The sequence below is a fragment of the Xenopus laevis genome, chromosome 6S (genome assembly GCF_017654675.1).
Source record: "Xenopus laevis strain J_2021 chromosome 6S, Xenopus_laevis_v10.1, whole genome shotgun sequence".
Lineage (NCBI taxonomy): Eukaryota > Metazoa > Chordata > Amphibia > Anura > Pipidae > Xenopus > Xenopus laevis.
Window position 1 is genome coordinate 5,667,928 of NC_054382.1, and position 15,694 is coordinate 5,683,621.

Sequence of the window (15,694 nt, forward strand, 5' to 3'; positions counted from 1 at the left end):
TGCCCCATGTATGTATAGTTATGCCCCTAGTCTACACAGCCACGCCTCCATTATGTCAAACCCAGCCCATGTCCCACCCAGACTCCACCCCCAAGATGGCAGCCCTACCTCTCAAGGTCGAACAAGACAGTGGCTCTTGGCTGTACCTTATAAAGGGCCAATTGTACATTACACGCCCTGTGTGGGGGCTAATTGATTGTCTAACGGACGGTTTAACCAAACCTGGATACTTTAGGACTGTTTTAATGGGCACAGCACATGTGTATTGGCATTGCAACCCCCAATAAGCATAATAATAAGTATGGGCACAGTCCAGTGTGAGGGAAAGATGGAGCTGAGGAGTCTGTAGTATTTTACAGCTCCAAGGACTGGGGGAACACAATATAACAACCAACTGCACTCCTATGGGTTTACTTCTCCTTTAAATCCCCCACAAGCCATTACAGGAAGTAGACACCGCGGGTCACATTCCTGAGGGACACAATTACACGAGCTACAAGTTACATTTGTGAGTAAATATAGTCTGTGGGGAAGAGTTAAGAGAGTAGCCTCCTGGGCATTCCTGTGCCGCCAGTACATCTGTGGGAGGGGTAATTGCTGCACGTATACAGTCACCATGACATGACAATATTACCCAAAGGTACGTGACAAAAAGTCAGACAAGTGATCCAGGTGCGGTCTCCCAGGCAACCGCCTAGTTACGTCACACTTCCTTCCCTGAGGCATTTACGCTGCCATCGCGGCTCTCTCCAAGGCACGTACTCTTCCTTCCCAGCACGCTCCTCCCACTTCTCAACCCTATATGATGCGGTCACCGCCGCGAGGCATGCTGGTAGTTGTAGTCCCAAAAACGCCGAAATAGCAGCCTCGACTTTTACCTGGTAAGACATAACAAGGTTCTACCTCGGTTGTAGGTAAATATAGGCGCACAAACAGGGAATACGATTTCGTAGAGTCATTTTATGAGCCATTTATTTTAAACCGTCCCCTTCATTGGCGAAGGTCATTGTGGGCCGCTCTGGTAACCCTGGTGACGCTCAAGCTCCCGCCCCGTGACGTCAGATGCCGGTGAGTGAGTATTAGAAGCGGCAGGCGGGTGACATTGGAGCAGTGTGACAGCTCCGCGCAGAGAGGAACCTCAGTACAGGTAACGGGGCCGCGAGAATTGGGGGAGGTCTCTGGGGAGAGGAATTATATGTACAACTCTCAGTACCATTACTGCCAGGCCTCTGGGAGTTGTAGTTTTCATTACTGTGGATGTGCTTGATGATATGCTATTTGGTGAGCCAGTGCTTTGCAGAGTCTGCCAGAGGGTTTTGGGAGGTGCTGGGAACACCGCAGCTTGTTTATATAAACTATAGTAGTACTTATCTGTTATCTACTGTGTATCCTGTGCTTGAATGGCTGCCCCCATGGCTACACAGCAGCTTGTTTATATAAACTATAGTAGTACTTATCTGTTATCTACTGTGTATCCTGTGCTTGAATGGCTGCCCCCATGGCTACAGAGCAGCTTGTTTATATAAACTATAGTAGTACTTATCTGTTATCTACTGTGTATCCTGTGCTTGAATGGCTGCCCCCATGGCTACACAGCAGCTTGTTTATATAAACTATAGTAGTACTTATCTGTTACCTACTGTGTATCCTGTGCTTGAATGGCTGCCCCCATGGCTACACAGCAGCTTGTTTATAAAAACTATAGTAGTACTTATCTGTTATCTACTGTGTATCCTGTGCTTGAATGGCTGCCCCCATGGCTACACAGCAGCTTGTTTATAAAAACTATAGTAGTACTTATCTGTTATCTACTGTGTATCCTGTGCTTGAATGGCTGCCCCCATGGCTACACAGCAGCTTGTTTATATAAACTATAGTAGTACTTATCTGGTATCGACTGTGTATCCTGTGCTTGAATGGCTGCCCCATGGCTACACAGCAGCTTGTTTATATAAACTATAGTAGTACTTATCTGTTATCTACTGTGTATCCTGTGCTTGAATGGCTGTCGGGGGAGGATTTATTCCAAATGCTGCCCATGAAAGATTATTGGGGGAACACCCTCGGTTTATCTTTGTCCCTATTCACATTCTCCTGTTCTTTTCCATTATCTCCCCCCGTGAGCTGCCCCAGTACAGAATGTTCCGATCCACTTCTCTCTCACTCCAGGACTAAACGTTCCATTGCTCCCAGTTGGTTTCATATTTAACCCCTTCACTGAAGAGCAAGCCTTGTGAGAGTGCGAAGATATTAGGGGAGGTGACATTCCGTGGGGCATTTTCTTTGTTTATTCACTTGTTCCTATTATACAGAAATCCTATTCCCTTAGTGTATCACAGAGCTGCATCTGATCCATTCTAATGCCCCTGTGTGAACATAATATTTCATAATCTGGATGTAAAGGGACTCCTTTTTGTGGGTTAAAGGAGAGCTATAGAATAAATGAAATTAAACCCAATTTTGTTGGACATTATAAGTAATATATGGTGTTGCTTTTACATGGTGCTAAAAATTAACATTATCTATAGAAATAGCCCTATATTTGTTCTTTGGTCCCTGTCTGTGTTTCAAATGAGGGGTGGGCGTGTCCCTGCCAGAAGCACAGTAGGAGGGGGACAGCCAATCACAGCCCTGCAGTCACACAAGCACAGACAGGCGTCAGTTCCCTATCAGGTCCTGCTAGCTGCTGATTGGTTCCTGTCCTACAGTGCAGTGAGCTGAGTGCACAGCCTGGGAATTCAGGGAGCAGGACGTGGAAGAGAAGGGAGGGATTATCAGGGTTTTTACAGAAATATTCAATAAACCAGCCTGAAACGCTACTTTTTTTTAAGCACAATTCTTCTATATCTAAATGAGTATAATGTACTGGTACGTTCTTATTTTTTTACACAAAATGTCTCCATTAATAATGAGCAGTGTTCAGAAATCCATATGAGCATTTGTGTTTATCTTATGCCATAGAGCAGTGATCCCCAACCAGTGGCTCTTGAGCAACATGTTTCTCTCCAACCCCTTGGATGTTGCTCCCAGTGGCCTCAAAGCAGGAGCTTATTTTTGAATTCCAGGCTTAGAGGCAAGTTTTAGCTGTATCAAACCAGGTGTACTGCCAAACAGAGTCTCCTATTGGCTACTAATCCACATAGGGGCTACCAATAGCCAATCACAGCCCTTATTTGGCTCCCCCATGCTTGTGTTTCTCCCCAACCTTTATTTACATTTCAGTGTGACTCACTGGGAAAAAAAAGTTTGGGGATCCCTGCCATAGAGCCTAGGAGAAGTGAGCCGCCTACTGATCTGTTTCTTGACTAATGATTGATTGATTATTGATTATTTGCCTTCTTCTCCTAACTCGTTCCAGCTTTCAAAAGGGGGGTCACTGACCCCCCTCTAAAAACAAATCCTCTTTAAAGCTACACATTTATTGTTGTTGCTAATTTTTATTACTCCTCTTTCTGTTCCGACCCTCCCCTAATAATATTCCATATTCTCATTCAAATCAATGCATGGTTGCTAAGGTCATTTGGACCCTAGCAATCAGAGGGCTGACATTGCAAACTGGAGAGCTGCTGAATATAAAACGAAATAACTCAAAAACCGCAAATAATAAAAAATGAAAACCAATTGCAAATTGTCTCAGAATATCCCTCTCTACGTCATACTAAAAGTGAACCCCTTTAAATGATTTCTAATGTGAATATATAAATGCATTTCATTGTAATTGTCCTTTAGAAATGTATTTAATTCTTTCTTTTTTTAGAAACTTATCTTGTAAATCATGGCTCAACCCGGAGATGTTCTGCCAACCTACGACATGTCTGATTCCCAGACCTCAAAGCTCATAAGGAAGTCAAAGGAGTCTCCATTTGTGCCAATAGGTATGACTGTCTGTTCTATATCACATGATCGAGTGAATGACCTTCCATAAGCCAAGCTGCCCCCATGAATGTGTTTTGATCCAGACTTGGATCATCTATATGTTAAAGGATAAGTAAACCTTTAAAACAAGTGAAGGTAAAACTGATGAGGGGGCTAATCTAAGCACTTTTGCAATGTACATTCATTATTTATTTATATTTAATTCCAAGATATTAAAGGATACATGTACTGTTAATATGAATGAATTTTGTTACAACAGCGCCACCTGCTGGTCAGTTTCCCACCAGTCTGACCACCAAGTAGTCAAGGAAGAAGTTGTCAGGAGAAAGAAAGAGGCTGCTCTGATGTTCTTCTGCTTAGGAAAGATTTGAGAAAGGTTTCTACTTTTTTTCCTAAGCAGAAGAAGATCAGCCTCTTTCTTTCTCCTGACAACTTCTTCCTTGACTACTTGCTGGTCAGACTGGTCAGAAAATGACCAGCAGGTGGCGCTGTTGTAACAAAATTCATTCATAGTAATATTAGATGTATCCCTTAATATCTTGGAATTAAAAATAAATAATAAATGTACATTGCAAAAGTGCTTAGAATAGCCCCCTCATCAATTTTTACATTCACTTATTTTAAAGGTTTACTTATCCTTTAATATAATTTTAAGGCCGAGCAATTAAATCCTTGTTTTCCCTGTATATTGTACATTGTCTCTAATTAACTGTGCCGTTACTCTCCCTGTAGGAATGGCCGGATTCGCTGCAGTGGTAGCCTTTGGGCTATTCAAACTGAAGAGCAGAGGGAACACCAAGATGTCTGTCCATCTGATTCACATGCGTGTTGCAGCCCAGGGATTCGTTGTAGGAGCCATGACATGTGGTAGGTACCAGTAGTAGCCAGTGTGTTCCCGCTTTCATGGGCTGATCCGTGTTCCGTGTCATGAATCAGCCAGTTGGCACACGGAAGCAGGAGAGACTAATACAACAGCCTCTCATTAAGATACTGGGCCCTTTATCAGGAAATGCACTCACATGGGGAAATGTGTATAGAGGTTACACAGCCGAGCTCTGAGTCTTATCACCGAATGAGACGGCATTGGAGACTGGCACACAACACTTGGCTACTGGAACTGGACTGTGTATGCCCTTTGCTTGCCATTGGTCTGCAGTAAATCCCCTCGTTAGAACAGTAGATGATTGGCCCTGGATCAAAACTGGAATTGTGTGTCTATGAATATGCATTTTGTAGTTGAAGCAAAGAATGAGAGATCTAGTTAAAGGGGAGCTATCGCGTAAATTATAATGTATCCCTCATACTGAAATAAGAAACTTAAAATACATAAATACAATCAATTAAATATTCTGCATTGTCTCTGAAATAATCAAGTTTATCTTCACTATTCCTCTCTCAGCATCTGTTTCTCTTCATTCTCTCTTCATGCAGCAGTTGGGTGTCAGATATTCAAAAATGTTAGATCCAATATATATATATTTTTTTTTCCAATTATGTTTATTGGCATTTTTAATCAACAAAAAAGAGTAAAAGCAGGACATTTTGCTCATCAAGACATTTGTAGATTTTGCAATAAAAGAAATATTACAGAACAATTCATTTTGAACAAAACACCAAAGATTGACCTTAACAATATTCATCAAGAAAAATCAAAAATAAGATGAGTTAAAATAAGATCCTCATCTCTAACAACCAGACAAACCAATATTTATTAAAATAATGTACTAAATTATCACATTATCAGTTAATCCCGGAACTGCAATGGGTACAAAGAGAAGAATCTTTGTCAGAATTGTACAGAAACTTATCTACAGTATATAGGCTTTATCATCAGACTCCAAAATTTGAAAATATGGAGACCATAGCTTAAGAAAATGTTCCCGTAAACTTACAATACCATACCTAAAGCCAATGGCAATAGAAAGATAGATTTATGAGTGGCAGCAAAGGCTAAATGTATAAAATGTTTATAATAATTCCACATCTTTGTCATTGGAAAACTTCCAATATATCTTATTGGGGGGGGGGCTAGCAGATGAATTAAAGCTCAAATAACTGATTCCAGCACAAACAAAATAACTGCCTTTTGCACAAATTCTGCATGTAGAGAGACATGATGTCTGGTGATTTTAATAGAGTGAGCTCTAATACATCTTCTAGGACAGGGGTCCCCACTATTTTACCCATGAGCCACATTCAAATGTAAAAAGAGTTGGGGAGAAACACAAGCATGAAAAAAAGTTCCTGTTGGTGCCAAATATGGGCTGTGATTGGCTATTTGGTAGCCCCTATGTGGACTGGCAGGCTATAGGAGACTCTATATGGCAGTACACCTGGTTTTAATGCAACTAAAACTTGCCTCCAAGTCATAAATTCAAAAATAAGCTCCTGCTCTGAGGCCACTGGGAGCAACATCCAAGGGGTCGGAGAGAAATATGTTGCCCAAGAGCCACTGGTTGGGGATCACTGGTCGAGGACAGGGGTGCCCAAAACGTATATCGGGATCTACCAGTAGACCTTTAGCTGCCGATCAGTAGATCTCAAGACAATGTCAAAAAATAGCTTGTCTATATAACCCTCCTATTTTATGCTTTTCATTCACATATTTATGTTACATAAGAAATAGTTGTTTGTTAAATATAGCAATATACATTCTCTCATAAATCAATCTTTATTTTTTATTTATGTTTTATTTGTTATTTTTAACAGAATGCTAGCAATGTTTTATGGATGTAGATCATAATGGTATGGGCACTCCTGTTCTAGGCAAAAAAAAAACCCCTATAAGATATATTGGATCTAACTGTCAATTAATATCTGACACCCAACTGCTGCATGAAGAGAGAATGAAGAGAAACAGATGCTGAGAGAGGAATAGTGAAGATAAACTTGATTATTTCAGAAATGATGCAGAATATTTAATTGATTGTATTTAGAAAGTTTTTTATTTCAGTATGCTGAAGCTTCTATTAAAGTGGACCTGTCACCCAGACATAAAAAGATGTATAAATAAAGTCTTTTTCAAATTAAACATGAAATCCAAATCCCTTTTTTTATTAAAGCATTCATAGCTGTTGTAAACATTAAAAATCTCAGCTGTCAATCAAATATTGTCTGCCCCGCCTCTATGCCTTAGGCAATTACTTTCACTTTCCATTCAGCACTTCCTACATGTCACTGCTCTTCCCACATTCCCCCAGTTCTCTTCACCATTTAATTGTGTAACCAGGACATGGGGATGGACATCAGGTCCCCCATTCTGGTGCACAAACAAGATTCTGAGATGAAGCAAGTCTTGTCTTAATAACAGTGCCACAAAATGGCTCCTGCCTGCTTGTTATAATTATGAATTCCCAAACTTAAAGAAACAAGATTCAAATAATTTATACAGACTAATTAAAGTTTATTTGGCTTGACCAACATGATCAAATAGGATTTGGATTCATTTTTTTGGGTGACGGGTCCCCTTTAAATTTTAATTTTCGCGATAGTTCCCCATCCATATTCAAGTGCTTGTACTTTCTCATTCCAGGTGTCCTTTACTCCATGTATAAGGAGTACTTGGCCAAGCCATCGGAGCATTGAGGAATCATGTCTGTCCAGACTTCACAGATATTGGATAAACCCCATATTGGGGCTGTGTTTTATTTTCTTCATGTTGCATATCCCACCTTCTCTGTTAAATGGTCTACCTGCAGTGTATTGTGGGACCCCACAGGTGAACCATAAGATTTCTTTCTTTTTTTTATTGAATCCAGCTCTGTAGTTTAAACAGTGAACTAACAAACTAGGGATGCACCGAATCCATCATTTTGGATTCGGCCGAACCCCCAAATTCGACGAATACCGAACCAAATCCTTATTTGCATATGCAAATTAGGGGTGGAAGGCGAAAAAAATTTTACTTCCTTATTTTGTGCCAAAAAGTCAAGCGATTTCCTTCCCTGCCCCTAATTTGCATATGTAAATTGGGGTTTGGATTTGGTTCAGCCAGGCAGAAGGATTCGGCCGAATCCTTCTGAAAAAGACCGAATCCCGAACCGAAGACTTACTGGACCTTAAGCTTCTATGTACTGTCTAGGAACTGTATTTATTTTAAGTGTCTGTAAATACAATTTTAGGTTGATGTTCTTACAGTGATGCAGTTGGTTGTGAGATCGTCCAATCGCTGATTAATATCGGTTGTGTTCTGTTGACGCATTACTCCTCCCCATATAAACCACCTAGAAATCCCCCTCCACCGATGTTTTTTATTTCCCACAAATATTGGTACAGAAACATGGGTTTTTGTGATATTAAAAATATATCTATTCTGCTAAACGGTGTGTTTTTTTCTTCGTGATAGAAGGCATGGGAAACACTGTTGGGGGAGGGGTGGTAACAGAACGTTTTGTTGAAAAAGCTCTGTAGATGATATTAAAGGAATGGTTCAGTGTAGAAATAAAACTGGGTAAATAGACAGACTGGGAGCCTAGATCAGGGGGAGAGAGAGGAACTTCTTCTATAGTCTCTCCAGCTGAGAACTGTCCGACCGTCATAGCAATGGACATGGAGCTGTCGTGTGTTTTCCCCTCTCTATTTTCTAATACCACTGCCAATCCCTAGAACTATGGCTGCCCCGTTCTACTGATAGGCTTCAGTTCTCTGCTGTATTAATAATGAGAACTATGTGATATGAAATAAAATCTGTTGAGGGTGTGGTCTATTAGTTTATTGGATTTCATTCATTTTATCCAGCAGGACCGTCTCAAAGCCGGGGCATGAACTGATACAGACTCAGTCTCCCAATGGAAATATCAGCCCTTCTCTTCACAATAATCTGCAGTTACTTTATCCTTAAGGCTACAAGCCAAGGTCTACACCCTAACCTTTACCCTTACAAAGAAATTAGGACATTTTCAGTTGCAGGGAGTTCTTAACCCAAAGAGCTTACTATTTGAATTTGGCACGGGGAGATGATGTGACTCGCTAAGGAACACAAGGAAGAAGTACAGGAATGTGACTCATTATTTAAGTGACGGCAGAACATACCAAGATATGAGGAGCAAGTACCACCTCCAACAGTAGATGGCAGCACATGTTTAGCTCTTTATATATATATAAACAAGTTCCTTCCACAGACAACCTCCCTCCTCTGACAGTTAGAATACTGAGCTGCTGTCGTATGGAAATTCCACTCCAGAATGTGACCTGGACCAGAGGAAAAGCCCACGTGTATCTTCCAACCCACTCCAGTGTCTCAGTACATAGAAGTGGTGAATTATGTGACAAAGCCGCTGCACATGCCTCTAAGGTTTATATCTGCATAAATATATATTGAACTATAAGTGGGGTTTTCTGCCCTAATTATAAAGAGATCCGTGAGTTGTAGTTACACATGATGCCATAAATCACTGACTCCTATAATTGTCTAGTTCAGAGGTGCGAGTGCTGCAGGTCACAGAATACAGAAACCTCAATCTGCCAGGCTGCTGAGGTGGAGAGGGACAGACTGATGGAGAGGGACAGACTGACAGAGAGGGACAGACTGACGGAGAGGGACAGACTGACAGAGAGGGACAGACTGACGGAGAGAGAGGGACAGACTGATGGTGAGGGAAAGACTGACAGAGATGGACAGACTGATGGAGAGGGAAAGACTAATGGAGATGGACAGACTGACGGAGAGGGACAGACTGATGGAGACGGACAGACTGATGGAGAGGGACAGACTGATGGTGAGGGACAGACTGATGGAGACGGACAGACTGATGGAGAGAGAGGGACAGACTGATGGTGAGGGACAGACTGACGGAGAGGGACAGACTGACGGAGAGGGACAGACTGATGGAGAGGGACAGACTGATGGAGAAGGACAGACTGACGGAGAAGGACAGACTGATGGAGAAGGACAGACTGATGGAGAGGGACAGACTGATGGTGAGGGACAGACTGACGGAGAGAGAGGGACAGACTGATGGAGACGGACAGACTGATGGAGAGGGACAGACTGATGGTGAGGGACAGACTGATGGAGACGGACAGACTGATGGAGAGGGACAGACTGATGGTGAGGGACAGACTGACGGAGAGGGACAGACTGACGGAGAGGGACAGACTGATGGAGAGGGACAGACTGATGGAGAAGGACAGACTGACGGAGAAGGACAGACTGATGGAGAAGGACAGACTGATGGAGAGGGACAGACTGACGGAGCTGGTCTCTGTTCTGCACAAGAGGTAAAGTCCACATATTCACATTAAAGGAAAACTATACCCCCAAAATGAATAATTAAGCAACAGTTTATATCAAATTGAATGACATATTAAAGAATCTTACCAAACTGGAATATATATTAACATAAATATTGCCCTTTTACATCTCTTGCCTTGAGCCACCATTTCGTGATGGTCTCTGTGCTGCCTCAGAGATCACCTGACCAGAAATACTACAACACTAACTGTAACAGGAAGAAGTGAGGAAGCAAAAGGCAGAACTCTGTCTGTTAATTGGCTCATGTGACCTTACATGTGGTTTGTATGTGTGCACAGTGAATCTTACGATCTCAGGGGGCGGCCCTTATTTTTTAAAATGGCAATTTTCTATTTATTATTACCCAATGGCACATACTACTAAAAAAGTATATTATTATGATAATGGTTCATTTACATAAAGCAGGGTTTTACACATGAGCTGTTTTACTCGGTATCTTTTAATAGAGACCTACATTGTTTGGGGGGTATAGTTTTCCTTTAACACTCTTCATTATATGGATTATTGTACGTTGTGTCCCCCGGGGAAGAGGAAATCAATGAGAAGCTCCAGGAGGAAGAAGGTTTCGTTTATTTCTAGAGCAACAGGAGGAAAAGCTAAAGATGGAGAAGAACGTGGGACACACACAGGAGCTGTCTGGCCATGTAAGGCTGGTACCTGACTGTCTCTGCTGAAATATTTAACAAATATCAGTGTTGTATTTACATATGTCCACAAGATGTCCCTAATTGTTACTAACTAATATGTAAGTCTGATCCGGGGATACAGTATTTACAGTATTAATTGAATTCATTGAATCCAGAATGTCAGGCTATTGTGTATAGAGGTGAAAATCTACACAAATACTTGCGGTTTGAATTCACATCTGTGCGTCTACAAATGTAATAAATCTGAAGAGAGAATCAGAATTCAATTGAGTGACAGCTGTCCATATGTACTCAATAGAAAGGCTACGCTCATTCCCATCACATGTTTGATTGGCATGTGATAGAAATAATTAAAATATAAGTAAAGCTTTAAAATAAGTGAATGTAAAATTGAAGAGGGGGCTATTCTAAGCACTTTTGCAATGTACATTCATTATTTATTTGTTTTTAATTCCAAGATATTAAGGGATACATGTACTGTTAATATGAATGAATTGTGTTCCAACAGCGCCACCTGCTGGTCAGTTTCCCACCAGTCTGACCATCAAGTAGTCAAGGAAGTTGTCAGGAGAAAGAAAGAGGCTGCTCTGATGAATCTGTAAAGTTAAATTCCAGTATGATTTCAACATCATAGAATGTACCCTAATTGTAATTAGGGTCGGTTAATCTGGTTAGTAGGGATGGGCGAATTTCTTCGCCTTGTTTTTCCGAAAAAATTACGCCCATAGACTTGTATGGCATTGTGCGTCAAAATAAAAAGACGAGTGTCAAAAAAAGTTCCCCGGCGTCAGCGACATTTCACCGGCGGCAAATTTTTGGCGAAACTAAACGGGTCAAATTCGCCCATCCCTACTGGCTAGAAGACAGGCAGTTGAGTGGAAAATCTAAAGTGACTTCTAATAAATACTTTATTTATTATAATACACAAAAGCCATGAATATCCTGTAAATTATGTCCCATATTGAAAAATACGAGGATATTAGAAGTAACCTCGGAGTTCCATGACCTGTATAAAAACACTCGTCCTTTGGTCTTGTTCTTTTCCTTGGTGACTTTTAATATCCTTATATTTTACAACAAGGGGCACTTAATTCATATAAGTATGAGTAAGTCATGTGACAAAAATGACATCACTTAGCTCTCTCTACAACTGATGACATCACTAAGAGACTAGTGATGGGCGAATTTGTGCCGTTGTGAATTTCGCGTGAAATTTGCGAAACGGCGAAAAATACACGAAACTGCGCCGGCATCTCGTTTTTGACGGCGGCGAATTTTTGTCACGAATTTTTGCCGCGAATTTTCGCGGGCGTTTTGCAAATTTATTCGCTGGCGGCGAATCGCGCGAATTCGCGCCTGGCAAATAAATTCGCCCATCACTATAAGAGACGTTTATAAGGACATCATTTACCGAATAGTCATGACTTATGTGTATTATAAGCCAATAAGACTAATAATAAAAATAAAACCTTGCAGTCTAGTCGTTTTTTGGTTGCCGAGGGGTCAACAACCCCAGTGACCATAATAATAAGTAGCACGCTGGATTGAAGCACCATAGAAAGTCAAATGCTTAAAATAAAATAACCTGAAAAAATACAAATTAAGACCAAGTGAAAAGCTGCTTGGAATAGGTTCAACAAACTAATATTGATTCCGTGATAAATGTCCCCTTTAACAGATAAAAGAAACGTGGGTGTGGGTGTGTCCCCATGTGGATGTAGCAAGCAGCTCAGCTATAGCAGCCCCAAGGGGTTCAGCTCCGAATACTAATTTAGCCGCGTAACTGATCCCTGATCTAAATGCAGCCACAAGGCGGCCAGGCTCAGGGTTGGGTTTCGGGCAGGGGGGCTGCCTTACAGCACCACATTCTACTTGCACCTGCTCTCTAGGGAATGAAGGAATTACATGGAATTTGGGGGGTGAGGAATGTCTCCTTTTCACTCTGATAGGGGTCTGCGTATATTCATGTAGGGCCAGTGCTTTTCTTCTCCCAAGATCACCGATATACTGGCACTTTCTAGGGCAGGTCCTAGGGAGAAGTCCATGTGTATGGCACAGACAAGCCCAAACTAAATACAGAATAAACAAGGGAGCCTTCCTAAGGACTAATGGGGCCCAGGTACTGGCACTTTCTCCCATCAAAGCATGTCCACAAGCTCGTGTTTATACACCATTAAAACTTAACTTTTATTACTAATAAATAAGATTAAAAAAAAGTCCAGTGATAATTAAAACATGGTTAGGACCGGGGAGACAGATTAACTTGGGGTCGTGGGCTGGCGGTACAGATAAGTGGTAAATGTATGCTAGTGGAGGTCACCCCAAAATACTCTCTTTAAAGGACAAGGAAAGTGTAAAATAGAATAAGGCTAGAAATGCTGTATTTTGTATACTAAATATAAACATGAACTTACTGCACCACAAGTCTAATCAAACAAATGATTTATGCTTTCAAAGTTGGCCACAGGGGGTCACCATCTTGTAACTTTGTTATACATCTTTGCAAGACCCTGACCCTGCACATGCTCAGTGTGGTCTGGGCTGCTTAGGGATCATCATAAACAAAGCTGCTTGAGTTCTGCATGGCTGGGAAGTAAGGCGGGGGCTCCCCCTGCTGTTCATAAGTATGATTGTTTCCCTGCAGAGCAGTTAGGGACCGTCTGACAATTCCTATCCACAGCAGTAAATGAAGGGAGAATTTCACTGCATACAGTCAGGTTTCTTATAAAAACGGTACACATTTTTTAATTAAAGTATATTGGAGAAAGGTTTCTTTTTCATTAAAGAAAGTAAAAATGGGATTTTATTTTTGTGCCTTTCCTTGTCCTTTAAACATTATTTGGTCATAAATATGGGGGTAGGAAACGACATGCAATGTTATACAACACAAATCGCCCCCTTAGAAGCACATAACCCAAAGGGTCAGTGGGGCCTAAATCGGTGGGGTTGTGTAAGCCGCTCACTTGGTTAGCACCCCCGATGTGTACAACGTTAGTATGGGGAGAGGTGCTGCTAATCATTGGAGAGGCAGGCTTAGTAAATCCCAGAGCTTGTGTCTCTATTGGAACAACCCCCGTTGTGCAGCCCTTGGTCAGCCAACCCCTTCACCCACAGCACAACCCTCCCAATTGGTGGATATCTGCTCTGATATGAGCGTTGATGCTTCCACCTGAAGCAGTACCAGTTGCAGGTTGCGTACTGATATGCGAAATTAGTGGGCAATGCCTGTAAAAACCACTTCCATACCAACCCCTTCACCCACCTCACCATACCCTCCCAGTAATCGCTGTCAGACCCTTATTTTCATCTGTTCCGGCGCCCTGCCTAACCAACTTTAAAACTCATAGAGCGCTTGACGCATGTTTCATCCAAATCTAATGGGCTTTGTCAAAGGCCATGGGGCAAATTCACTAAAGGACGAAGGGCCTAACGCTAGCATTAATTCACTAGCGTTTCGCATTTTCGGTAATTTGCTGATTCACTAACGGACGCTGGTGTAAATTCGTTACTTCGCACCCTTACGCCTGGCGAATTTGCACAACGGACGTAACTACACAAATTCACTAACACGCGTATTTTTCAGAACGCTACCTTTTACGCCAGACTTCCTTCGTCACCTCAGACCAGGCGAAGGGCAATAGAGTAGATAGGGATTGCTTCAAAAAAAGTTAAAAACTTTTCTAAGTCCCAAAAAACGCTGGCGTTTTTTCTTTTTTTATGGGTGATAGGCTGAAAAAGATCGAAATTTTTTTTGGGGCTCCCCTCCTTCCCCCCTACATTTCCTAACTCATGGCAACTTAACTATACAGTGGGCACATGTGTAGGGCAAAATAAAAATTTTATTTGCTGTTTTGAAGGTTTCCCAGGCTTGTGTAGTGATGATACATATTCCTCCATTGTAACTTCAATTTGGCGCCGTATGCAAATTAAGCATCGCTAGCGTAACTTCGCTATGCTTGGCGAATTAACGATAGTGCAACTTCGCAACCTTACGCTTCCCCTGAGCGCAACTTCAGATATTAGTGAATTTGCATAGCGCTGGCGAAAATACGCCTGGTGAAGTGCAGCGAAGTGCAGCGAAGCGGACGCTGGCGCAACTTGAATCTTAGTGAATTTGCCCCATAATGCAGAATAAACAAGGGAACCCTTCCTAAGGACCAATGGCAGATGATCATGTGACCCTTTCCAAGGTCCATATTGTGAGCAGGGCTGTATTATATAGTGGTGCCATGCAAAGAGGTCTTGGCCATAACAATGTGCTGGAGGGCCAACCCTGGTCAATAAATCATCTGCCTCTAGCACCATCTAGTTCTGCCATGAAGAACGGCTGAAAATAAAATTGTTGCTTTAAACTGAAATATAAAATAACATAAAATCCGAGTTGAACTGGGTATCAAGTTATGGGATAATCATTGGTAATCAATTCATAAATCCCTCAAATCCTCTAAAATGCAAGAATTTGCATATAAATTGATATCACGTCGGTACTGCACGCCAGTTAAATTGAAAATATTTGTTTCCCGAATCACAGGACAAATGTTGGAGATGTCTCAATAACACTGGCGCCTATACTCCTATGTGGTACCAGTGGGAAGATTTCAACAGTGATTGGAAAGAAATAGAGAAGGTTAAAAAAAAAGATCTCAAATGATCTTCTAGTGAAATTAATACTCCATTACGATCCCCATACAGATACTACGAGAAGTGATACTTTTCATGTTACAAGCTGCAAAAAACTATGATACCAAAAAAATCTTCCTTATGGAAGATACTCGGAAAATGGAAGAAATAACTGAACTGATTCGTCAAAAAGTTCCAAGTACTGGCCGACAGAAGACTTGGAAGGATAGAAGGTCTTGAGTTAAAGAAGCGATAGTTTCCCAATTTGTGTTAGTTGAGAGAAATGTAGATAAGCTGT

The 15,694-nt window shown here is 41.5% G+C and overlaps 1 protein-coding gene across 1 annotated transcript; it reads left to right on the forward strand.

Moving 5' to 3' along the window:
• Positions 1-1,119: 1,119 nt before the first annotated feature.
• higd1a.S (HIG1 hypoxia inducible domain family member 1A S homeolog) lies at positions 1,120-8,196 on the forward strand. Its single transcript, NM_001089129.1, is given in 4 exon segments — positions 1,120-1,147; positions 3,758-3,875; positions 4,609-4,743; positions 7,409-8,196. Coding segments are annotated over 3 exon segments (288 nt in total). The 5' UTR covers positions 1,120-1,147; positions 3,758-3,775; the 3' UTR covers positions 7,462-8,196.
• Positions 8,197-15,694: the final 7,498 nt, after the last annotated feature.